This window comes from Lepidochelys kempii, chromosome 2 (genome assembly GCF_965140285.1).
Source record: "Lepidochelys kempii isolate rLepKem1 chromosome 2, rLepKem1.hap1, whole genome shotgun sequence".
Lineage (NCBI taxonomy): Eukaryota > Metazoa > Chordata > Testudines > Cheloniidae > Lepidochelys > Lepidochelys kempii.
The window spans coordinates 147546463-147572643 of NC_136381.1; the positions used below are offsets into that span (position 1 = coordinate 147546463).

At 43.8% G+C, this 26181-nt stretch overlaps 1 protein-coding gene across 4 annotated transcripts in view; it reads left to right on the top strand.

The window, feature by feature from the left end:
• Positions 1-26181, top strand: part of NFX1 (nuclear transcription factor, X-box binding 1) — a 238250-nt gene that overhangs the window by 94526 nt on the left and 117543 nt on the right. For all 4 annotated transcript variants that reach the window (XR_012157390.2, XM_073332429.2, XM_073332430.2 and 1 more), the window contains 2 exons: positions 7767-7864; positions 25805-25835. Coding sequence is in view for 3 of the 4 variants with exons in the window: in XM_073332429.2 (XP_073188530.1) it covers positions 7767-7864; positions 25805-25835 (129 nt within the window). In the remaining variant the exon portion in view is untranslated. The remainder of the gene's footprint in view (positions 1-7766; positions 7865-25804; positions 25836-26181) is intronic.

A 26181-nucleotide genomic window follows, 5' to 3' on the forward strand; every position in this document is an offset into this window, starting at 1 on the left:
ATCTCCACTCAGTGTCTCTCAGTGTCACTTCGTGCGTTCGCACTTATGATCTGGCGGGTATTCCCCCGCCACCGATTGTGAAGGCGCACTTGACTCGAGCTCAAGCCTTGTTGGCTGCCTTCCTGGCCCACATCCCCATCCAGGACATTTGTAGGGCCTCCACATGGTCTTCAGTTTACACGTTCACCTCGCACTATGCAATCGTCTCGCAAACCAGGGATAACGCCAGGTTCGGCAGGGCTGTACTCCATCCTGAGAACTTGTGAACTCCTACCCACCTCCAACAGATATAGCTTGGAATCACCTATTGTGGAATACACATGAGCAATCACTCGAAGAAAAGAAGTTACCTTTTCCGTAATTGGTGTTCTTCGAGATGTGTTGCTCATGTCTATTTCACATCCCGCCCTCCTTCCCCTCTGTCGGAGTTGTCTGGCAAGAAGGAACTGAGGGTGGGTGGAGCACGCAGCTCCCCTTATACCACGCCATGGAGGCGCCACTCCAGGGGTTGCTGGGGCGCTCCCCTACGGGTACTGCTAGGGGAAAAACTTCTGGCACCGGTGCACATGGCAAGCATGCACACCTATTGTGGAATGGACATGAGCAACACATCTTGAAGAACACCAGTTACGCAAAAAGGTAACTGACTTACGCTACTGACAACCTTACCTTTATTGCCAAATGGTTGTCAGTGTTGGCACGCTCTTCCTCCCTGTTCTGTTCAAGGGTTTTTAAGAGTTTGTCTCCATTAGTCTCCCAATAAACCTTGAACTTTTGAAGGCCAACTTAAATTCACGTAGTATAACAGATCTGTGGAGAGTAAGTCATCAGCCTATTTGTCATTTTGAAGGCAGAACCAGTCCTGCCAGTCTCTGGCAAGAAGGTGTATGGCCCAGTCCATGAAGATCCAACCATTTTTTCTTTATTATTCTGCCTGTACCTCTGCAGGCAGTTACAGACACACTCTGCTGCTGAGGAGAAAAGGAAAGGAAAAAAAATCTTTAAACTTCAGCTGCAGAATCATTAAAACTGTGCTGTCAGTTTTGCCCTCTTACAGAGGGAAATCCCTCCTTTGTGTTTGCCTGAGACTTCAGCAGCTTGACCCCATGCTTATCTTTATGGAGCAGTATCTGATGGACGAGCCCAGGAAGAAGACAGAATACACATTACAGACCCTTTGCAAGCAGCCAGTCTGAGCAGGGGACCCTTTGACCCCCTTACCACACAAATGGTCTCAGATGTCATTAGGCTGGCAAAAAGGCATGCTAAATAAACTGCAGTGTCTGGTATTCCTGCTAAACCTCATGGTGGGTAACACAAAGAAGAATGAGCTATGAGCGGCATCAATTTCTCTGCATCCTTCAGTGGATTGATAGAGTTTTTTTTTCTTTTGCAGTCCAAAGTCCCTTCGGGGCATGTTGCCTTAGACTCACTCCTTGATACGTTGTACAGTACAGTCCCCTCCTTTAATCCTCTCTATCTTGCCACATGGGTGGGGCAAAAGGCCTAAACGACCTAAGAAGAGCCAGAGCAATTTCAGCTCTGTGCAGTGGTGGCTTGGGGGAAGAGCGGTAGCATGCATCATGGGAGTGGTCATCTGGTCATCGTCTGACCTATTTAGAGTTCAAATTAATGTCTAGTCTTTAGCTGACCCTTGGGGTGGAGGGTGCTTCAGTCTGTAATAGGTTAATAGGAGGATTAGGTTTAGAAGTGTGAGCAACAAGGGTGATGTCGGGGTGGGAGTCTGCTACAGACCACTGGACCAGGGGGATGAGGTGGACGAAGTTTTCTTCCGGCAACTCATGGAAGTTACTAGATCGCAGGCCCTGGTTCTCATGGGAGACTTCAATCACCCTGATATCTGCTGGGAGAGCAATACAGTGGTGCACAGACAATACAGGAAGTTTTTGGAAAGTGTAGGGGACAATTTCCTGGTGCAAGTGCTGGAGGAACCAACTAGGGGCAGAGTTCTTCTTGACCTGCTGCTCACAAACCGGGAAGAATTAGTAGGGGAAGCTAAAGTGGGAGGCAGTGACCATGAGATGGTGGAGTTCAGGATCCTGACAGAAGAAAGAAAGGAGAGCAGCAGAATTCGGACCCTGGACTTCAGAAAAGCAGACTTTGACTCCCTCAGGGAACTGATGGGCAAGATCCTCTGGGAGAATAACATGAGGGGGAAAGGAGTCCAGGAGAGCTGGCTGTACTTTAAAGAATCCTTACTGAGGTTACAGGGACAAACCATCCTGATGTGTAGAAAGAATAGTAAATATGGCAGGCGACCAGCTTGGCTTAACAGTGAAATCCTTGCTGATCTTAAACACAAAAAGAAGCTTACAAGAAGTGGAAGATTGGACAAATGACCGGGGGGAGTATAAAAATGTTGTTCAGGCATACAGGAGTGAAATCAGGAAGGCCAAATCACACTTGGAGTTACAGCTAGCAAGAGATGCTAAGAGTAATGAGAAGGATTTCTTCAGATACGTTAGCAACTAAGAAGAAGGTCAAGGAAAGTGTGGGCCCTTTACTGAATGAGGAAGGCAACCTAGTGACAGAGGATGTGGAAAAAGCTAATGTACTCAATGCTTTTTTTGCCTCTGTCTTCACAAACAAGGTCAGCTCCCAGACTACTGCACTGGGCAGCACAGCATGGGGAGGAGGTGACCGGCTCTCTGTGGAGAAAGAAGTGGTTCGGTATTATTTAGAAAAGCTGGATGAGCACAAGTCCATGGGGCCGAATGCGCTGCATCCGAGAGTGCTAAAGGAGTTGGCGGATGTGATTGCAGAGCCATTGGCCATTATCTTTGAAAACTCATGGTGATCGGGGGAGGTCCCGGACAACTGGAAAAAGGCTAATGTAGTGCCCATCTTTAAAATAGGGAAGGAGGAGGATCTGGGGAACTACAGGCCAGTCAGCCAACCTCAGTCCCTGGAAAAATCATGGAGCAGGTCCTCAAGGAATCAATTCTGAAGCACTTAGAGGAGAGGAAAGTGATCAGGAATAGTCAGCATGGATTCACCAAGGGCAGGTCATGCCCGGCTAATCTAATTGCCTTCTATGATGAGATAACTGGCTCTGTGAATGAGGGGAAAGCGATGGATGTGTTATTCCTTGACTTTAGCAAAGCTTTTGATATTGTCTCCCACAGTATTCTTCCCAGCAAGTTAAAGAAGTATGGATTGGATTAATGGACTATAAAGTGGATAGAAGGCTGGCTATATCGTTGGGCTCAATGGGTAGTGATCAATGGCTCCATGTCTAGTTGGCAGCTGGTATCAAGCAGAGTGCCTCAAGGGTCGGTCCTGGGGTCGTTTTTGTTCAATATCTTCATTAATGATCTGGAGGATGGCACTGATTGCACCCTCAGCAAGTTTGCAGATCACACTAAACTAGGAGAAGAGCTAGATATGCTGGAGGGTAGGGATAGGACACAGAGGGACCTAGACAAATTAGAGGATTGGGCCAAAAAAAATCTGAAGAGGTTCAACAAGGACAAGTGCAGAGTCCTGCACTTAGGACGGAAGAATCCCATGCACTGCTACAGACTAGGGACCAAGTGGCTAGGCAGCAGTTCTGCAGAAAAGGACCTAGGGGTTACAGTGGATGAGAAGCTGGATATGAGTCATAGAATCATAGAATATCAGGGTTGGAAGGGACCCCAGAAGGTCATCTAGTCCAACCCCCTGCTCAAAGCAGGACCAATTCCCAGTTAAATCATCCCAGCCAGGGCTTTGTCAAGCCTGACCTTAAAAACCTCTAAGGAAGGAGATTCTACCACCTCCCTAGGTAACGCATTCCAGTGTTTCACCACCCTCTTAGTGAAAAAGTTTTTCCTAATATCCAATCTAAACCTCCCCCACTGCAACTTGAGACCATTACTCCTCGTTCTGTCATCTGCTACCATTGAGAACAGTCTAGAGCCATCCTCTTTGGAACCCCCTTTCAGGTAGTTGAAAGCAGCTATCAAATCCCCCCTCATTCTTCTCTTCTGCAGGCTAAACAATCCCAGCTCCCTCAGCCTCTCCTCATAACTCATGTGTTCCAGTCCCCTAATCATTTTTGTTGCCCTTCGCTGGACTCTCTCCAATTTATCCACATCCTTCTTGAAGTGTGGGGCCCAAAACTGGACACAGTACTCCAGATGAGGCCTCACCAATGTCGAATAGAGGGGAACGATCACGTCCCTCGATCTGCTCGCTATGCCCCTACTTATACATCCCAAAATGCCATTGGCCTTCTTGGCAACAAGGGCACACTGCTGACTCATATCCAGCTTCTCGTCCACTGTCACCCCTAGGTCCTTTTCTGCAGAACTGCTGCCTAGCCATTCGGTCCCTAGTCTGTAGCTGTGCATTGGGTTCTTCCGTCCTAAGTGCAGGACACTGCACTTATCCTTATTGAACCTCATCAGATTCCTTTTGGCCCAATCTTCCAATTGGTCTAGGTCCTTCTGTATCCTATCCCTCCCCTCCAGCGTATCTACCACTCCTCCCAGTTTAGTATCATCCGCAAACTTGCTGAGAGTGCAATCCACACCATCCTCCAGATCATTTATGAAGATATTGAATAAAACCGGCCCCAGGACCGACCCTTGGGGCACTCCACTTGATACCGGCTGCCAACTAGACATGGAGCCATTGATCACTACCCGTTGAGCCCGACAATTTAGCCAGCTTTCTACCCACCTTATAGTGCATTCATCCAGCCCATACTTCCTTAACTTGCTGACAAGAATACTATGGGAGACCGTGTCAAAAGCTTTGCTAAAGTCAAGAAACAATACATCCACTGCTTTCCCTTCATCCACAGAACCAGTAATCTCATCATAAAAGGCGATTAGATTAGTCAGGCATGACCTTCCCTTGGTGAATCCATGCTGGCTGTTCCTGATCACTTTCCTCTCATGCAAGTGCTTCAGGATTGATTCTTTGAGGACCTGCTCCATGATTTTTCCAGGGTCAACAGTGTGCCCTTGTTGCCAAGAAGGCCAATGGCATTTTGGGATGTATAAGTAGGGACATTGCCAGCAGATCGAGGGATGTGATCGTTCCCCTCTATTCGACATTGGTGAGGCCTCATCTGGAGTACTATGTCCAGTTTTGGGCCCCACACTACAAGAAGGATGTGAAAAAATTGGAAAGCGTCCAGCAGAGGACAACGGAAATTATTAGGGGACTGGAACACATGACTTATGAGGACAGGCTGAGGGAACTGGGATTGTTTAGTCTGCGGAAGAGAAGAATGAGGGGGGATTTGATAGTTGCTTTCAACTACCTGAAAGGGGGTTCCAAAGAGGATGGATCTAGACTGTTCTCAGTGGTAGCAGATGACAGAACGAGGAGTAATGGTCTCAAGTTGCAGTGCGGGAGGTTTAGGTTGGATATTAGGAAAAAAGTTTTCACTAGGTGGGTGGTGAAGCACTAGAATGCTTTACCTAGGGAGGTGGTAGAATCTCCTTCCTTAGAGGTTTTTAAGGTCAGGCTTAACAGAGCCCTGGCTGGGATGATTTAGTTGGGGATTAGGTCCTGCTTTGAGCAGGGGGTTGGACTAGATGACCTCCTGAGGTCCCTTCCAACCCTTTTATTCTATGATTCTATGAAATCATCCCAGCCATGGCTTTGTCAAGCTGGGCCTTAAAAACCTCTGAGGATGGAGATTCCACCACCTCTCTAGGTAACCCAGTCCAGTGCTTCACTGCCCTCCTGGTGAAATAGTTTGTCTTAATATCCAAACTAGACCTCCCCTACTGCAACTTAAGACTATTGCTTTGTGTTCTGTCATCTGCCACCACTGAGAACAGCCTAGCTCCATCCTCTTTGGAACCACCCTTCAGGTAATTGAAGGCTGCTATCAAATCCCCCCTCACTCTTCTCTTCTGCAGACTAAATAAGCCTAGTTCTCTCAGCCTCTCCTCATAAGTCATGTACCCCAGCCCCCTAATAATTTTCATTGCCCTCCGCAAGACTCTCTCCAATTTGTCCACATCCTTTCTGTAGTGGAGGGCCCAAAACTGGACACAGTACTCCAGATGTGGCCTCATCAATGCCAAATAGAGGGGAGTAATCACTTTCCTCGATCTGCTGGCAACGCTCCTTCTAATGCAGCCCAATATGCTAAGCTTCTTGGCTACAAGGACACACTGTTGACTCATATCCAGCTTCTCGTACACTTTAATCCCAGGTCCTTTTCTGCAAAATTGCCGCTTATCCAGTTGGTCCCCAGCCTGAAGCGGTGCATGGGATTCTTCCTTTCTAGGTGCAGGACTCTGCACTTATCCTTGTTGAACCTCATCAGATTTCTTTTGGCCCAATCCTCCAGTTTGTCTAGGTCACTTTGGACCCAATCCCTACCTTCCAGCGTATCTACCTCTTCCCCCAGCTTAATGTCATCCGCAAACTTGCTGAGGGTGCAGATTACTGTAGTTAACTGTATCTAGAACTGAATGTGAAGATGATGCATAGGTTCTAGCTGGGACAGAAGGGTGTACTTGCCTGTTCTGTGGCTGAGGCTATTGTGAGCACATCAGGAACCAAATACATCCCCTGGCTCCTGGTCAGCTTTCAATGCCAATTTAAGTCATTGGCCCTAATTTTCAAAGTAATTAATGGATTGAGCCTCCGCTGTATCAAATACTTAAATTCAATCTGTGAACTTCTTGGGGCTGATGTTCTGTTGGAAACTGGGATTCACTGTATCTTTTGATTCAGCTGAGAAATTTTGAAGTTTTTGCTTAAGCTATGAGGTGCATAAATAGTTATTCTTGAAATGAATTCCATATTAGTCTTCTGACCGTTTGGTTATCTTTTGCTGTGGATTTTATTTCAAATTGGCAAGCTATTTAGGGGTGGGATCATTTCCTTCCAGTGACTGACAGGTCTGGTTTAGTCTTCAAACTGCAAATTAGGCTGGGGTCCCACTGTAATGGATCTATGGACCTTATTATCTGGAGAGAGGAAATTTTCAGAAAAACTCAGATACATTTTTGTGTCTGTTCAGTATTCTTCACATGAAGCAACTTGCTCTTTAGAGCTGGGCAAACTTTTTTCTCCAGTAGATGCATCTCTCTAAAGAGCGCCAAGTTCATGCACACGAGCACTATGTCTTTCATACAGTTTGGATCCATGCAGGCAATCATTATGAAGAACCACAGATGTGATGGGAAATGGCTAATTTTTGTTTTCCTTTTCCAAGCTAAATAACCTACAGAAGGTCAGTATACATAGTGAAAAATGAATTCGTTTAATTTTTCTCAGTTTAAAAAAAAAAAATCAGATTATACCAATAGGGAAATCTTGTGTTTAAAATGGTTTTTAACATAGTGCTCCTCAATTGTTCATCTTGTTAAATCACACCACATTAAATCACAAGTTTGATTCTATATATTTATATGAAAAGTGTTTAGCAAAGTGTCTATTTTTAATACTACTAGTATAAAAATTGTGGAACTGAAACTCTACAGGCCATAGATTTACTAAAATGAAAAGGCACAATTTTAGCCTTTTTTTAAAATATTTCAAAGCAATACATAACTTTAAGTTGCAAATCTTATAATGCACCTAATTCTTTTATTTTTTTAACATAAAATCTGTAACACGTCCATGAGAAATATTAAGGGAGGATGATTTGAAGGCAGTGTCTTGTGCCTGCAGCTCCGAACTCATGCAGAAGCCGCGGTGTGACCACTGATGTTCATATGACATATATATAAAGTACCAATATGTTAAAAGGTTTAATTTACAAATCATTTTTACATTTTCATTTTTGATAGATTTCATTCATACATGTGAAAATCTTTGCCATGAAGGAGAATGTGGACCATGCTCTCGTACATCAAATATTTACTGTAGGTGTGCCTTCAAAACAAAGGTAAAACTTTAAACACTAATCTCTAGTAACAAGCTCTCTTAAAAATTATCTGGGGGAAGGAGGCGCTATACACTGTAGTAGCAAGTAGTACTGCTAGATTTGTAGAACCAGTGGGAAATAGCTAGCTCAACATGCGGGTCATTTACTTATATGTTTCATCAAGTTCAGGAGTGTGCTTTTCAGTTTATATGTACATGATTTTATTCATTAATTTAGCTGTGGAAAATCCATCTTCTCCCACAAAACTACTACAATTCAGTTAATGTTACTTCCACCAAAAGCATTAGAAGTTAGAAGTATGTCATGTGCATGGTGATTTGATGTGGAATTTTGGAGAGTGGTGTTTGTGCTGTGGAACGTTGCTAGTGCTGCCATATTAATGCTGCTAGGGCTGCTGCTCTTGGAGCTCTGATTTTAGCTGCACTAGAACAAAATGCAGCATATTGATTCATTAGACCTCGGTCTTATTCCTAAAGAAAGACCACATGCTCAGTTTGGTGGCAAAGACACTCAACCAGGTTTGCTGTCAACAAAGTACAGTCCTAGTGCCACATAGGCGCTCAGTCATGGAATTAAACATGTATACCCCTTACAAGGTACTAGTTCAATCAACAGAACAGGATGCTATCTCCTAAACTAGTACAAAGATGCCCTGCATGACTTCTCTTTTCATATATTGATACAGACAAGTTACATATTACATTCCATATGCTTTTCATTATAATCCTGTACCTTGTACCTGTCAGTTGGAACAAAACGTCTTCATCCATTTTCCTGTCCTTCCCTCCTTACCTTATGAGGGGTCTGTGGGTCCATGAGTGTAGCATTTCCTAGAAATGTGTTTCTGCAGTTACTTGAGAACTCTGGGCATTTCTGTATCATCCTCTCAGGTCAGGAATGTGCTTTCTAATACCTAGTGTGTTGCCATTCTGCCAAGGCCTGGCATATGCTGGTTCACAGCCTTTGGCTCACACTGTTAGTTATGCCTAGGGCTCCCGCAAGGCTTACGGGGGGAGTCATTTGTTTAGCAGTCTCCATTTCTTCCTCACTCTATACATTTGTACAGTGATCCAGCAGATTGTCAGTTTGTATATTGCCAGTAACAGGCCAATTGTTTTATTATTATTGTGTGGAACCCGATCTTTGAAGCAATTTGATAGTGTTGGAGCCTTAATGAATGTGACATCCATGTGTTCATAGTAGTATCTTTGTATATCTGATGTTTCTGTGACTTTGCCGCCAAGGTCCAATATGGTCCCTGCAAACTTGCTTTCCTGATAAATGTTTGGGTGAAAGGCCTAGGATTATCTCTTACTGCTGTGAGTTCCAGCATAGCATCTTCTAGCTTTTGCAGCTCCTCAGAGAACTCGAGATCCCGTCCTTGAAAAGTAAGAGTGGTAAATCACCAATGTGATTGAAGTCTATCATGAAATACCACATGTCCTGAAAATGGCATTTTAAGAGCCTGAGACAAGGGCCATGTCCAGACAACACTCTCAAGTCCGCAATTTGAACCTATGGAAACATGTATAACAATACCTACAGCAAAACTTCCCCCTCCTGGGGGTATTACAGCTCACTCCATGTGAGCAGAAGCTGCTTTCACATCATCCTTATCGGACGTTCTGCTGCAGAGCAGCAACTTGGAGGTCTGTCCACATGTTCATAACACACTATGCTCTAACTCAAGCTGCAACTGTATACCAGCTTCCTTGCACTCTCTGCTAGTCAACCACGTGTGGAATAAACACAAGGACAATCACTCGAAGAAGAAATAGAGGGTACTTATTGTAACTGGAGGTTCTTCAAGATGTGTGGTCCCTAACTGTATTCCCCTACCTGCCCTCCATCCCCTCTGCTTTGGATTCTGTAAAAAGAGGAACAGGAGAGGCACTGATCCATACTGCCTCTTATACCCTCAGTCAGGAGCACGAGAGAAACTGTTGCGCATGTGAGCGTTAAGAGACACTGCTTTGAAGAATTTCTGGACTTGGGCACATGGCACACGTGTACCCACTTGTGGAATACAACGGATAGGGACCACACACTTTGAAAAATCTCCAGGTACAGTAAGTAACCTCCATTTACTCACCCTTTGCAGTAACTGTGGTTCTTCGAGCTCTGTCCCCCTGTTGATGATCACTACCTACCCTCCTTCCCCTCTGCTTCAGAGTTTCCTCTATGGAAGATTGTGGTAGAGAAGGAGTTGAGGGTAGTTTGCCTGCACAGACCTCTGTGTGGGGCACAAGAATGTATGGGACAGATGCACAGGCCAAGTGGATGCTCATAAAAATTTCCAATTGAAGTTGCATGGGGCGCGCACGGACGCGTGCAAACACCCACCCACCCACCCTCTGAAGTGGAGTACCTATGGGGGGCACATCTCAAAAAAGTAGTTTTTAACTGCACAGGGTGAGTTACCTCTCCTTATGTGTGTCATCTGTTATTGGCTGTGTGTGTGTGTGCTTGCTGTGTGCTGCTTTTGCTCTGGCCAGATAGCCTGTCCAGCAGGCTCCAGTCCAAGAAGACCACAGGCTCCATTCAGTAGCGAAGGAACTTGGCCAGGTTTATTGTCCACGAAGCACTGTCCTAGAGTCCTGGCTCAATGGTTACAGGTACGTTAACACATGTATGCCCATTACAATGGATTCAGCTCTGTCAACAGCGGGACTTTCTATTCCCCCCTCGGCTAAACATAACACCCTGTCTGTGACCCCTCTTTTATACACTGATACAAATAAATTACCTATTGCCCCTCTGATGTGGTTAGTTACCACCCTTTACATTGTACTTCTTGGTTTAATCAAAGCATCTCTATCCATCATCCTATGATCCTGACCGTATCTTTAAGAGGGGTCAGTAAGTCCCTGTACCATCTTCAGGGAGTGTGTTTACACCATAACCTTGTATTGGGGTTTTCTGGCACTACCCTTCTAGAATGTGCTTACATGACTACTTAGTTCCTAGGCGTGCTTGTGTTTTTGCAACGCCAGCCCTGTTCTTGCCAAGTTCATGTATTGGACGGTGAACCCGCAAGCCGGCATCTGCTTTATAACAGGGCAGGGCTTGACTTTTGTTTGGGCCTTAGGTCTTACACCAGGCCCTTATACCAGGCCTCATGTCTCAGGCTCTCTCTTTCTACTACATTCCCCCACTTTTTGCCTTTTTATGGGGAGGATATTTTAACCATTGTCACGGAAAAAGCATAATGCATGGACTGAAGATGTCCCAGTGGGCTAAACACTGTTATAGGGCCACCTTATTTTACCTTCTCCACATTCATTCCCCATCTGTTCATTGGTCTGCACATTCCCTCGTATGACTGGTGGACAGATTTTAAGTTCCAGTTATGTCTTAGTTCCTTATGGTGGGCCTGGGAATGTTAGCTCAGGAACTTTGAGGAATGTAATTTTATGTTTGAGATTTGGGCACACATACCCATATTATATATATGGGAATATATGTATAGTATCACAGAATATCAGGGTTGGAAGGGACCTCAGCAGATCATCCTGCTCAAAGCAGGACCAATCCACAATTAAATCATCCAACCAGTTTTTGCCCCATATCCCTAAATGGCCCCCTCAAGGATTGAACTCACAACCCTGGGTTTAGCAGGCCAATGCTCAAACCACTGAGGTATCCCTCCCCCCCGTGTACATGTGACACTGCCTCATATTTGAGCATCACAATCCTTTTCTAATCTGCTGTTGTCGTCTGGCCCTTTTACTTTGGTTCTGCAGATAGCAACACACTCATATTAGGGCAATTACAGTTACCATCTGTATTATCATTAGTAGTAGGATGAGTGTTTTGGAATACTGGGATAGGCATTATTTCAGGGTGTCCCACAGTGCTATGTATATAAGAAGTAAAACAGAAGTTTGGAGTAGACACATCACAAATGAGGCCTTTATATATAAATATTTTGTAATTAGTTACTAACTACATAATACTGTACATCCATGTTACAGGTTACCCTTACTGCTGATTGTCACCCTCTATTCCTGAGGGAATTCAGCACCAAAAAACTAAAAATTTCTGTGGACACTATTTTAAAATTCTGCATATTTTATTTGTCAAAATAACATAATATAATCACATGAGTTTCAATATTTTGGTAATTTTATTTCAAAATACTTGTCAGCAAGTATGTCTGTAACAATACAGACAAAAAAGATTCAGGAAATGTGTGTTTAACAAATAGATTCCTTACTAGGCATGTTAATACAGAACTTTGAGTAATTAATTTAAACTACAAAAAAGAAACTTATTTCCTGCACCCCTCAGAAGAAGTACAAAGGCTCGGGGGTCAGAGGTAATGGAGGAACTGAGGGAGAAGGAAGGAGCCTGGGAGTGAACCAGGAGGGTTGTTGGGTGTGGATAGGAGAAGTATGGAACATTTTCTTTTTGGAGGGATTGCTAGGGAGTTGGGAAACCCAACTATGTAGACCCTGGCTCTTCCATTCAGTCAGACACGTCTGTCCCTGTCCCTGAGTGGGCCTGCACCCACTGTTTCCCTGTGCCCCTCCATTCATCCCCTGATTCAATACTGTCACCCCACAAGCTCCTGTGCCCCTGATCCAGTCTGTCCCGCTCCCCCCACTAGCCCTTCTGAACCCCAGTCTGTGATCTCCCAGCAGCCCTGTGGGCCCCACTCTGCTTCCTAACCTGGCTCCACAGGCAGGCTGCTGTGATGAACGCAGCGGCTAGCTGTTACTGCTGGTCAGCTGGCTGTTCTGGTGCCACAGCGGCCTCTGGTGGGCGAAAGGTGGAACTGCAGCACTTTTTCAGCAGACTGTATTTTCGAGGGGGTAGGGGGGAAATTCTGCATCAGACACAAATTCTGCATGTTTGCAGTGGCATAGAATTCCCCCAGGAATAATCCTCTGATCAGCTTCTCTAGGCAGGAAACAGGAACAGCTAGTTTCTGTGTTCCATTGGTTGCATACCTCTGATACACCAGTAGTTGACGTAGATCCAGTTATTTCTTATAGATGCTGTCTTCCAGATAAACCTACTGAATGGACAGTAACCAATTTACCAAATATTGCTGTGTCAGAATTTAATTGTTAACCAGACACCGAACAAGAATGTTTTGAATAACCTGCTTCATTTAGGATGCAGTGTCACTGACCCCAAATTTTGACTGTTACTAACAGGGAATTTGTTTGCATAATTTGACATATTGCCAACTCATTACTGTTTTTGTTATACACCAGCAATGCCAATGCCAGCTAGCTGTTTGTTTCTAATGAGGTTAGGTGATTAAAAAAGGAAAATATTTCCTAATGAGTTGGTTATGGTAGTTACTATGTAACTTCCATAAACAGTACAAATAACTTCTTTGCTGGTTTGTTGTTTCCTTGCTTTGTTGTTGGCTGCCATTAGTTTAATTTTTACCTGTGTGTTGGTTAAACAGTTTAGCAATGGCGTTTACACAGTAGCTAAATTCATTCATATTTCAATGGTAAAGATTTAAAACCACCAGCACATGAACTCACTTTGCTTAATAATATACAATTTAAATGACAGTTAGACCTGGTCCAGCTAGTGGTATTTAGCTGATTGCGTACCTAATTGTCCATATATAGTAGACTGAGGTGTAGTTGGCTAGTCTGTTGTTTATAAAGCACTTCATTTTTCTTTTCTTGATGCCTGGGGGTTTCTTCACTGTGTACTGATGTCTTCTGGTGTCTTCAGTCAGTGGGATGCAACCATAAACAGCTTAAGTTGATTAACAGAATAAAGTTTTTACATTCCTCTTTTTTTCAGTAACCCAGATTTAATACACAGATTAACTTAGTGTGCATTATTAATTTTTTATATACTAAATATAGTGCTTAACTGCTGAAATAGATGTACACGATCTTCTGTGAGAGGGAGTACTGCTCTCCCCTGCTGAGCACTCTGTTTTAGCAAAGGAGTTAGTAACAGAATTTTTATCCAAGCTTTCTAGAGTTAATTTGCTTGTGATACCAATTCCACTTCTGCTAACTGTTTAGAAGCACAAACTTTAACCACCACTACTTCTCTTTAACATAACATTAAAGAAAGAGTGTAAACATTAAACCAAACTGAATTTTAAATGCTGGTCTATGAAAACACATTGAGAGTATTAAACTTTCATAACACTTAGATGTATTTGGGGAAAAAAAGGTGTTAATGTGTTGAAATTATTTGGTTAGCTTTAACATTTTGGAACATAACCAGACATAGTTTATATTGATATCTTTTTTACCATTTTTGCTATAACATTCTTATAACTATATTTTAATACTTAATAAAGGTGCAAAGAAGTTTATAAAAACCCAAACAAGAAATTGACATTTTGTTAATATTACTGTTGTTGAATTACTGGTGATGTTTCCCTTTACATTTTTTCCTTTGACTAAAAAATCCCCTTGTGATTACTAAAAGAGAATTATTTTTGTTTGCAATTGCATTATTTGTTGAGGCAGAAATATATGTACATATATTTATAACTGAGGCCTTTTTGAGCTTTTGCAAAAAAAATTAATTGGTTAATACTGTTACGATGGTTATACCCCAACCATAATATTAAAATAATGTAGTACCATTTATATTTTTAAAAAGTATAAAAGTGACTCTTGTTGTAACAAAATAAAAGAAAAAAGTGGTCACGTGACACACAGCACAGAGCAACATACAAGATATACAGGACAAAATTACAATTAAAACTGAATGGCACCAGAATTATATTTATAACTATACAAGATAAGGCATTAAGAACCTTAGGTATTAAAGCAATGCATTATAGAAAATAAACAGGTGAGTAAAAGAGTTAAAGATCTAACTAAGCAAGTTATTACCGTTTCATTTTAAACTTTTAATAAGAATTGATAAAAATTCATATGAAGTTATTTTCCCCCTTTGTTGTATTAGATTAATAAGTTAAGGCATTTTCCATTTCTTTATATTACTTTACTTTAAAAACTCTTCTATATGGAAATGTTTCAAATATTAGTCAGTGGTTAAAATTAGAAGCAGAGTCTGCATTTCTGTTGCTTGGCAACCATATCTTCAAGAAAATTAGGAGTAATTCCAGCTGTTGATTCCTGAAGAGTGTAAATAATTAATTTACTGGATTTATTTAAAGTAAAACTTTTACCTAATTTTCTCTGTTATTTTGTTCTGTTTTCAGTTGTTTTTGTCTTTTTTAGCAATGGTGATTTTTGGAATAACTATAACTTTTAACTTTTAAAACAGAGAGAGAAAGCAGAAGTGAGAAGAGGCGGGGAGTGCAGGGGAAGGGAGGGGGATACCTGAGCCAAGAGAGATTAACTCTATCAAATTATCTTAAAGTACAGGCAGCAGCAGTGAGTTTAGCAAACTGAGAGAGGATATAAGGGAAAACTTAACTGAAGTAAAAATATTTGAGAAAGAAGATTATATTATTAGCTCTGAGCTGAGGCTCCGTGGGTTAAAGCAGTTGGGAACCTGCACCCCTGGTTTTTATCCTGGCTCTGAGATGAGAGTAGGGGTCATTACTTGCTCTTGCAATATCTGAATTTGTTCCCCCAGTGTCTGTTGCTTTTGTCCTCATGCCAAATAGATTGCAAGAGTGCCCTTGCCTGCTACAGTTAACTGTTTTGGGGCAACTCTATGTATTAATGCATCAATTTTAGGTATTAAACTGCTCACTCTCAGTATTTCACTTTGAAATTCTTTTTTGTCCACTCCCCTATGATAAAGTCGCAGCTCCAGTTTCCTAATGTGCTCTGTGAACTGTTCCATTTTTTCTTTCATCTGATTTACCAATACAGTGAAAGTATTGTTTGCTACTTCTCCCTCCTGTGCACTTTTCCTGTTCTGACAAACACCAGTCTAGGACTCAGTTTAGCTTTTAGTGGAACCTGGCTTTTATCAGACAATGCAAGGGCCCGTGGCCAGTTTGGGTCATTCCCAGAGGCCCCATTGCAGCACCCATTCCAATCACTCCATGTTACATCTTTTAATTTTTCTCAGGCCACCTTTTTCCATTTCTGTTTCCATTCTTCAGGCACTATATAGGTACCCGAAACCCATTGCTGACCAATATTTATAACCGGGGATGGCACTTCTATTTTTTGAAGATTCTTTACAGCTATTTCCAACATTTTATTCTGTTCCTGTGCTTTCTGTAACGTATAATGTCTCTGAACTGCTTGCCACCCTGCTAGGAGAGCAGAAGCATTTCAGATCTCTGTTGCTTCTCTTGCTTCTTTTTTTTTTTTCTTCTGTTAGTTGCCCTGCCAATTTTGTGGCCTGTTGTGTACATTTCTTACTCTTATTATTTTCTAAGGCTATAGTCTTTGCCCAACCTTATAGATTCCATTCCATGTTTCTTCCCCCTATCTCTTTTAAATTCATATGGACCTCCTTTACTGGCAGTCCAACATGTCCATACCTTATGAAACTCATCAAAAACATTGTTGCAGGTGGTTTTGGGTACATGTCGTCAGTCGCCCCTCCCTCCGTGAAAGCAATGGCAGACAATCGTTTTGCGCCTTTTTTCTGTGCAGACACCATACCACGGCAAGCATGGAGCCTGCTCAGCTCACCGTCACCGCTGTTGTGTCCTGGGTGCTGCTGTTAGCAGACGGTGCAACTGCTAACCGCCATCATCCACCACTTCCGCTGCAACTCTACTCTCCTGCTCTTGTAAATGAGCTCAGTCTCAATAGCAAATTTCTCCATGTTGTCGACATCCACCGCTTCTGCTGCAACTCAGCTTTCCTGCAGATGCCAAACCACGGCAAGCAAGGAGCCCACTCAGTTCACCGGCACTGCTGCTGTTGTGAGCATTGTAAACACCTCACGTGTTATCCTGGAGTATATACATAACCGGGCTAAGAGACACCAGCACAAGGACGATTTTGATGAAGATATGGACACAGAAGTTCGTGAAAGGATGGGCTGTGGCAATTGGGACATCCATGGTGGCAGTAAGGCTGGTTGATACAGTGGAACGCCAATTCTGGGCCCGGGAAGCGAGCACAGACTTGTGGGACCGCGTAGTGTTGCAGGTATGGGATGATTCACAGTGGCTGTGAAACTTTCGCATGCGTAAGGCCACTTTCCTTGAACTCTGTGAGTTGCTTTTCCCCGCCCTAAAGCACAGGAATACCAAGATGAGAGCTGCCCTGACAGTTGAGAAGTGAGTGGCGATAGCCCTGTGGAAGCTTGCAATGCCAGACAGCTACCGGTCAGTCAGGAATCAATTTGGAGTGGGCAAGTCCACTGTGCAGGCTGCTGTGTGCAAGTAGCCAGTGCAATCATTGACGTTCTGTTATCAAGGGTAGTGACTCTGGGAAATGTGCAAGTCATGGTGGATGGCTTTGCTGCAGTGGGGTTCCCTAACTGTGGTGGGGTGATAGACGGAACGCATATCCCTATCTTGGCACCGGACTACCTTGCCAACCAGTACATAAACGGCAAGGGGTACTTCTCAATGGTGTTGCAAGCACTGGTGGACCACAAGGGACATTTCGCCAACATCAACATGGGATGGCCAGGAGAGGTGCATGATGCTTGCATATTTAGGAACTCCAGGCTGTTCAAGCAGCTGCAAGAAGGAACTTACTTCCCAGACCAGAAAATTACTGTTGGGGATGTTGAAATGCTAATAGTTATCCTTGGAGACCCAGCCTACTCATGAAGCCTTACACAGGCAACCTGGACAGTAGTAAGGAGCAATTCAACTATAGGCTGAGCAAGTGCAGAATGGTGGTAGAATGTGCCTTTGGACATTTAAAAACTTGCTGGTGCTGTTTGCTAACTAGGTCAGACCTCAGCACAAGCAACATTCCCATTGTTATTGCTGCTTGCTGTATGCTCCGTCATATCTGTGAGAGTAAGGGGGAGACGATTATGGCGGGGTGGGAGGTTGAGGCAAATCGTCTGGCATCCGATTTTGAGCAGCCAGACACCAGGGTGATTAGAAGAGCACAGCTAGGCGCACTGCACATCAGAGAGGCTTTGAAAACCAGTTTCATGACTGGCCAGGCTACGGGTGCAACCATTGTGTGTGTTTCTCCTTAATGCAAACCCGCTCCCCTTAGTTGATTTTAATTCCCTGTAACCAAACCACTGTCCCTCCCCCTTTCGAAATAAAGTAACTATTGTTTTGAAACCATGCATTCTTTCTTTATTAATAAAATAAAAAAGTGAGTTAACTGACAAGGTAGCCTGGGTGGGGTGGGAGGGAAGGACAAGGCCACATTGCTTTTTGTAGCCACGCTACAAATCAAACTGTTTGAATGACAGCCTTCTGTTGCTTGGGCCATCCTCTGGAGTGCAGTGGCTGGGTGCCTGGAGCCTCCCCCCACTGCGTTCTTGGGCGCCCGGTTGAGGATGATATGGAACTTAGGGAGGAGATCACGCGGTTATACAATGGATGCAGTGGGGGTCTGTGCTCCTGTTGGCTTTCCCGAAGCTCCACCAGATGCTTCATCATATCCGTTTGCTCCCCCATTAGCCTCAGCATCGCCTCCTGCCTCTGCTCTTCATGCTCTCTTAATGCTTTCCTGGCCTCTAACACTGAATGCCTCCATGCATTAAGCTGTGCCTTATCAGTGCGGGGGGACTGCATGAGCTTGGAAGACATGTCATCATGAGCATGTGCATTTTTTTCGCTTTCTAATCTGCAGTAACCTCAGGGATGGAGATGATAGGGGGAGCATAGAAACATTTGCGCCTGGGGGTGGGGGGGAGATAAAAAGGGAGATTAAAATTTAAGATGGTACATTTCTGAGAACAAAAGGGATACTCTTTCACAGTGAATCCAGCAATTCACAGTAGACAGCACATGTGCTTTAGGTACAAGGTCACATTTTTCCTTTTATATTGAGAGCCTGCCAGTATGGTGACACATCACACACGGCTGGGCAACAGAATTCGGTTTCCAGGCAGCCATGGTGTCATAAATATAAAGGGGGGGGGGGGAGGCGGCTTTTGTCTGTCTGTGTGATACCTTTGCTGGGAACCGGGAACAGATCAAGGATGCAAGCCCTCCAACTCCTGTAAAGTTAGTTAGTAATCTAGCTAGAAAATGCATTAGGTTTTCTTTGTTTTGGCTTGTGAAATTTGCTGTGCTGGAGGAAATGCGTATTCCTGTTTTTGTGCCTTTTTGTAACTTAAGGTTTTGCCTAGAGGGATTCTCTATGATTTGAATCTGACTGCCTGTAAGACTACCTTCCATTCTGATCTTACAGAGTTGTTCTCTTTATCTTTTTTTTTTGTTCTAATAATAAAGTTCTATTTTTTAAGAACCTGATTGGGTTTTTTGGATCTTAAAAATCCAAGGCTGGTCTGTGCTCATCTTGTTTATTCTCAAGCCTCCCCAGGAAAGGGGGTGTAAGGGCTTCGGGGGGGTATTTTGGGGAAATAGGAACTCCAAGTGGTCCTTTCCCTGTTCTTCGTCTAAATCACTCGGTGGTAGTAGCATACTGTTCAAGGACAAGGCGAAATTTGTGCCTTGGGAAAGTTTTTAACCTAAGCTGGTAAAAATAAGCTTAGGGGGTCTTTCATGCGGGTCCCCACATCTGTACCCTAGAGTTCAGCGTGAGGAGGGACCCCTGTGACACATGGTAAGGCACAGGGTACGCGGGGTTGGCTTCTTATGTATACCAAGTGGGAATGGTTTCAAACTGCAGCGCCATCCTTTCCCATAGCAAGCAATGGGTTGGGTTTCACTTTTAAAAGGAGGGGTTGCTGCTTTTGGGTGGATGTGCAGCACACACCTCCCCCCACCCCACCTCATGGCTATTCTCTGGGATGATCCCTTAACCCCTCCCCCCCGCCGCTTGGCTATTCTCCAGGATGATCCCTTTTAGCCAAGCACAAACAGCCCAGCATGAACGGGGTCCTTTTACTGTTCCCTTACAAAAATTTGCCTATTTCAGGCAGTTGACCATGAAAGATATCGCTTTCCTGAGGCTAACACAGAAAGATATAGACCAAATGTTGCTTGAATGCGACCAAAACCTAGGGCCATTCGCTGCCATGCTTTGTGCTGCAGTGATTCCAGAATACTTGCTACTGGCTTGCCTTGGTAAAGTGTCCTACTGTGGAGGATGAAATAAGGCAGCCCTTCCCAGAAACCTTCTGCAATGGCTTTCAGGGTACCTCCAGGAGAGCTTCATGGAAATGTCCCTAGAGGATTCTTGCTCCATCCCCAGACATGTGAACAGACTTTTCCAGTAGCTGTACTGACCGTGAATGCATCTCAAGTCTTCAGGGCAAATCAAACATGAAACAGTATTGCTTTTAAACCCTGTACTGTAGTTACAAATGTGTACTCACCAGAGGTGCCTTCTCCGGCTTCAGGGTCGGGGATTGGCTTCAGGGTGATGAAAAGGTCCTGGCAGCTGGGGAGAACGGATTCACCGCTTGCCTGCTGCGCATTCCCCTCCTCCTCCTCTTCCTCATCCACAAAATCCTCTTCCCTGTTGCATGAAACTCCCCCCTTGCAGGTGTCCACGGACAGTGGTGGGGTAGTGGTAGGGTCCCCCCTAGAATGCCGTGCAGCTGATTATAGAAGCGACAGGTGTGGGGCTCTGACCCAGAGCACCCGTTTGCTTCCTTTGTCTTTTGGTACGCTTGCCTGAGCTCCTTAACTTTCATGTGGCACTGCTATGTGTCGCTGTTTTAGCTTCTGTTCATCATGCCCTGTGAGATTTTGGCAAATATATTGGCATTTCTTCTTTTTGATCGGAGTTCTGCCTGCACAGATGCTTCTCCCCATACACCAATCAGATCCAGTGTCTCCCTTTTGGTCCATGCTGGAGCTCATTTGCGATTGTGGGAGGACTGCATGGTCACCTGTGCTGCTGAGCTCGCCACGCTGACCAAACAGGAAATGAAATTCAAAAGCTCCTGAGGCTTTTCCTGTATACCTGGCTAGTGCATCGGAGTTCAAATTACTATCCAGAGCGGTCACATTGGAGCACTCTGGGATAGCTCCCAGAGGCCAATACCGTCTATTTGAGTCAGCACTACCCCAAATTCAACTCAGCAAGGTCGATTTTAGCGCTACTCCCCTCGCTGGGGAGGAGTGATCTTAAACACAAAAAAGAAGCTTCCAAGAAGTGAAAGATTGGACAAGTGACCGGGGGGAGTATAAAAATATTGCTCAGGCATACGGGTGTGAAATCAGGAAGGCCAAATCAGCCTTGGAGTTGCAGCTAGCAAGGGATGTTAAGCGTAACAAAAGGGTTTCTTCAGGTATGTTAGCAACAAGAAGGTCAGGGAAAAGTGTGGGCCATTTACTGAATGGGGGAGGCAACCTAGTGACAGAGGATGTGGAAAAAGCTAATGTACTCAATGCTTTTTTCGCCTCTGTCTTCGTGAACAAGGTCAGCTCCCAGACTACTGCACTGGGCAGCAAAGCATGAGGAGGAGGTGACCAGCCCTCTGTGGAGAAAGAAGTGGTTCGGGACTATTTAGAAAAGCTGGACGAGCACAAGTCCATTGGGCCGGATGCACTACATCCGAGAGTGCTAAAGGAGTTGGTAGATGTGATTGCAGAGCCATTGGCCATTATCTTTGAAAACTCACGGTGATCGGGCAGGTCCCGGATGACTGGAAAATGGCTAATGTAGTGCCCATCTTTAAAAAAAGGGAAGGAGGAGGATCCTGGGAACTACAGGCCGGTCAGCCTCACCTCAGTCCCTGGAAAAATCATGGAGCAGGTCCTCAAGGAATCAATCTTGAAGCACTTAGAGGAGAGGAAAGTGATCAGGAACAGTCAGCATGGATTCACCAAGGTCAAGTCATTCCTGACTAATCTAATTGCTTTCTATGATGAGATAACTGGCTCTGTGGATGAGGGGAAAGCAGTGGATGTGTTATTCCTTGACTTTAGCAAAGCTTTTGTTATGGTCTCCCACAGTATTCTTGCCAGCAAGTTAAAGAAGTATGGGCTGGATGAATGGACAAAAAGGTGGATAGAAAGCTGGCTATATCGTCGGGCTTAGTGGGTAGTGATCAATGTCTCCATGTCTGGTTGGCAGCTGGTATCAAGCGAAGTGCCCCAAGGGTTGGTCCTGGAGCCGGTTTTGTTCAATATCTTCATTAATGATCTGGAGGACGGCTTGGATTGCACCCTCAGCAAGTTTGCAGATGACACTAAACTGGGAGGAGAGGTAGATATGCTGGAGGGTAGGGATAGGAAACAGAGGGACCTAGACAAATTAGAGGATTGGGCCAAAAGAAATCTTATGAGGTTCAACAAGGACAAGTGTAGAGTCCTGCACTTAGGACGGAAGAATCCCATGCACTGCTACAGACTAGGGACCGAATGGCTAGGCAGCAGTTCTGCAGAAAAGGACCTAGGGGTTACAGTGGACGAGAAGCTGGATATGAGTCAACAGTATGCCCTTGTTGCCAAGAAGACTAACGGCATTTTGGGGTGTATAAATAGGAGCATTGCCAGCAGATCGAGGGACGTGATCATTCCCCTCTACTCGGCATTGGTGAGGCCTCATTTGGAGTATTGTGTCCAGTTTTGGGCCCCACACTACAAGAAGGATGTGGAAAAATTGGAAAGAGTCCAGTGGAGGGCAACAAATTATTAGGGGACTGAACACATGACTAATGAGGAGAAGCTGAGGAAACTGGAATTATTTAGTCTGCAGAAGAGAAGAATGAGGGGGGATTTGATAGCTGCTTTTAAGTACCTGAAAGGGAGTTCCAAAGAGGATGGCTCTCGACTGTTCTCAGTGGTAGCAGATGACAGAACAAGGAGTAATGGTCTCAAGTTGCAGTGGGGGAGGTTTAGGTGGATATTAAGAAAAGCTTTTTCACTAGGAGTGTGATGAATCACTGGAATGCGTTACCTAGGGAGGTGGTGGAATCTCTTTCCTTAGAGGTTTTTAAGGTCAGGCTTGACAAGCCCTGGCTGGGATGATTTAGTTGGGGATTAGGTCCTGCTTTGAGCAGGGGGTTGGACTAGATGACCTCCTGAGGTCCTTTCCAACCCTGATATTCTATGAGTCTATCCCTTCAATAGCAGGGATACTGATCAAGTTGTTTCTTTTCTCCCATTTAAGTCTCCATTTTCTCTCATTCCAAACATCTGTTTCTTGGGATAGCAAGAATTAGAGCATCTTCTGAAAAGAGATCCCCTCTTCTCCTCATAGACAACCCAAGCCTGCTGACAGTGTGGGGACACAGCCCTGGAACACCCCCTTCCCACCCTCATGGCCGCCCTCCCCTCTCCAGGAAAGCAGCGGCCTCTCCAGGCAGCTTCCTGCCTCTGCCTCTACCTCTACCTGCCTGGCGAAGCTCAGCTGCTCCACAGGGAGGGAGGCCCACTACTCCATGTGACCGAGCAATCTCGGGGGGGGGGGGGGTTGTATATGACCCAGCATGCCCCCTCCCCACTCGTCGCCTCTGCTTCCGATCCCTTCTTTTCTTGATAGACTGCTTGCTACTGCATCTGGCATGGCTTTCTGACTTAATATGAGAGTAGACAATTTAAAGGTTATCACAACTTAGTTGTAAGTTTTTTGACTGGACTATGATGCTTTTGTTGGGTGCATATGGGAGGTAGTTCAAGCAACGAAACTCTGACAATATTGATTGCCACTGTGGACATACGGGTGTGGTTAACCCTTCATTCATGGATTTCAGACTTGAGAATTTCTTGTTACGAGATGTCATATTTTTGGTAAGATTTAAATTGACTATTAATGGAAACTTTTGTTCTGGGATATGAAATAGGATTCCCAACAGTGCAGCAAAATGGTACTGAAGCAAAATAACCGCAACAGTTTACAGTAGAATTTTTTAAATTAGTGCATTATTTTATTATTATTAATAGATCTCCGGTGAAAGTGCAAAATATCTCTTCCATTTTCTCTCCCATTAGTTTTTTAAAAAATGGATTTGGATTTATCACTTGAATCTTTGAAAATAATAGACAAAAACAGTCAGATGTGCTGTAGCTTTTTTTTAGAAGCAGGAAAATAAAATATTCTTCTGGATAGGTAAAAGGGATGCTCTGCTAGTGTTTGCTTTGCAGTGTCTGTCTGTTCCCTTCATAGATGTTGTCACCATTAATATAGCTAATATTTCTTTGGGAATGAGGTGAGAAGGTAAAAAAACGGTGCACTACTTTACTGTTTGTGTTGAAGAACCTCTAAGAAAAAGAGTAGTTAAAAATTGGTGTGATATGTAAACATAAAATAAAATGGGTATTTTGAGGTTCTTCTTTGACTGCTTTGTCCTATGTGTATTCCACATATGGGTACACGTCCACCCCATGTGCGTGAAATTGGAGGTTTCTAGCAAGTAGTGTCCGTTGGCCCGCACCTGTGCAATTGACCCGTGTTCTGAATCAAGTGCACAAATGGTGGGGTAGACTGACACCTCTCTATTTCCTTCTTACTGCCACGTGGCTTGAGTCAGAATCTGCTATATCCACAGATTTCTCAGTGCTGCTTTCTTCTTCAAACCTGTAAATATATTGTACATAGTTTTGCTTTAATATTTTAGTGTTGTTTGAGTTTTTAATCTTAGTAAATCTTAGTGTCTCCCCTGTGGGTCCAACAAGCAGCAATCATGCCTTCTGTCCTCCAGTAAAAGGATATTCCATTCTTACTGACCCAACAACAATTAGATTCTTGAAAGGTCTAGGTAAGATCTTCTCATAAGTGGTGAAAACTGCATTACAATGGGACATCAACCTTGTACAGTCAGTACTTACCAAGTCACCATTTGAATCATTAGCAACATGTTGTATGATGCACATTCCCATGAAGATCACTTTTTTAGTTGCTATCACATTGGCCAGAAGCCAGAGCCAACTGGGAGCACTTGTGGTTTTGCTATTTTCATCAGCAGGTTTCCCTTTGCCTTCACCTTCACCTGACATTCATCCCTAAAGAAATTTCTGAGCTTTGCATCAATTGACCTATCTGCTTAATGGCATTCTTTTCAAAATTTCATACTTCCAAAGAGACGAGGAGACTTCACTCTTTGGACATCAGACAAGCTGTAGTGTTCTACTTGCAAAGGACAAAATCAATTAATAAATCACTAAGACTGTTTGGCACTATAGTGGAATGGTTGCGAGGGCAGGTATAAACTGCTCAAAGACTCTCTAACTGGATCTCTGGCTGCATCATTCTGTTTGTCCAGTTTACACACTTCTCCCCTGAATGTGGTAAGAGCCCATTCCACAAGAGCACAAGCAACCTCGACAGCATCTCTTCAAGAAGTACCTATACTGGACATCCATGGATCGGCTACCTGGAGTTCTGTGATACATTCACAATATATTAGGCCTTAGTTCAAGCATCCTCTACAAATGTAGCTGTTTGGACTGTGGTATTACAAGCATCTATACCAACTGCCTCCTCATACCCCCTCCTGTTAAACACAGCTTATCAATCACCCACAGGTAGAATACACATAGGGACTCGTGTTCCAAGAAGAGATAGAAGTTACTGACCTGTAACTGGAGGTTCTTTAAAATATCTGGTCCTTATCTGTATTCCACTACGCAGCCTCCTTCCCCTCTGCTTCAAATTCTTCTGCTTAGTGGTAAGAGAGGAACTGGAGAGGCATTGGTCTGATGCCCCTACCATCAGTTCGGAGCATGAGGAGAAAAACTTGCAGGACCAAATGAGCACTACTTGCTAGAAATCTCTGATCACAAGCACATGGTGTGCACACCTACCCTTGTGTGGAATACAGATAGAGACCAGACCATCCTGTTACAGGTCAGTAGCCTCCATTTTTTTCCCTCCTTTTATGATCAGGTTTTTTGTCCCACTTACTGCGTATGCGAATATTTGTAGTAGCTAAAAACCAATTGCTTGACTTTTTTTTTTTTCATTTGATATACTGTCTGTAGTTGTTCGCTTTCTAGAACATTAAGCTCTCACTACATATCATTTGCTGTGATTTAATCTTTTCCTATCTGTTTCTTAGGAAGTCCCATGTGCCCTCCTCAAAAATAAAGGTAAATAGTTGTAATATACTAACCGTGAAATAGAAGCTTTAAAAACATTCTACTCAAACTGATGTATTTTTTGTGTTTGTTACTTCATATATTGAATGAAAGTATGTGGATGAAGAGATCAGATGCCAGTGGAGGTTGTATGAAGTATAGTGTCAATTTCATCCACTACACAATACTCTGATTTCATGTGCAAAGTTGGTGGTCTTGGGTTTTACGTATTTTTGCTACCTTTTTGTACTATATTATTTGCTTTGATTGCTCTTTTTAAGTTTATTTTAGATATTTAACACTCTTGTTCACTTAAATAGGGTCAAAATCTTTAAATTCTTTGGAATCAAAGCATGGG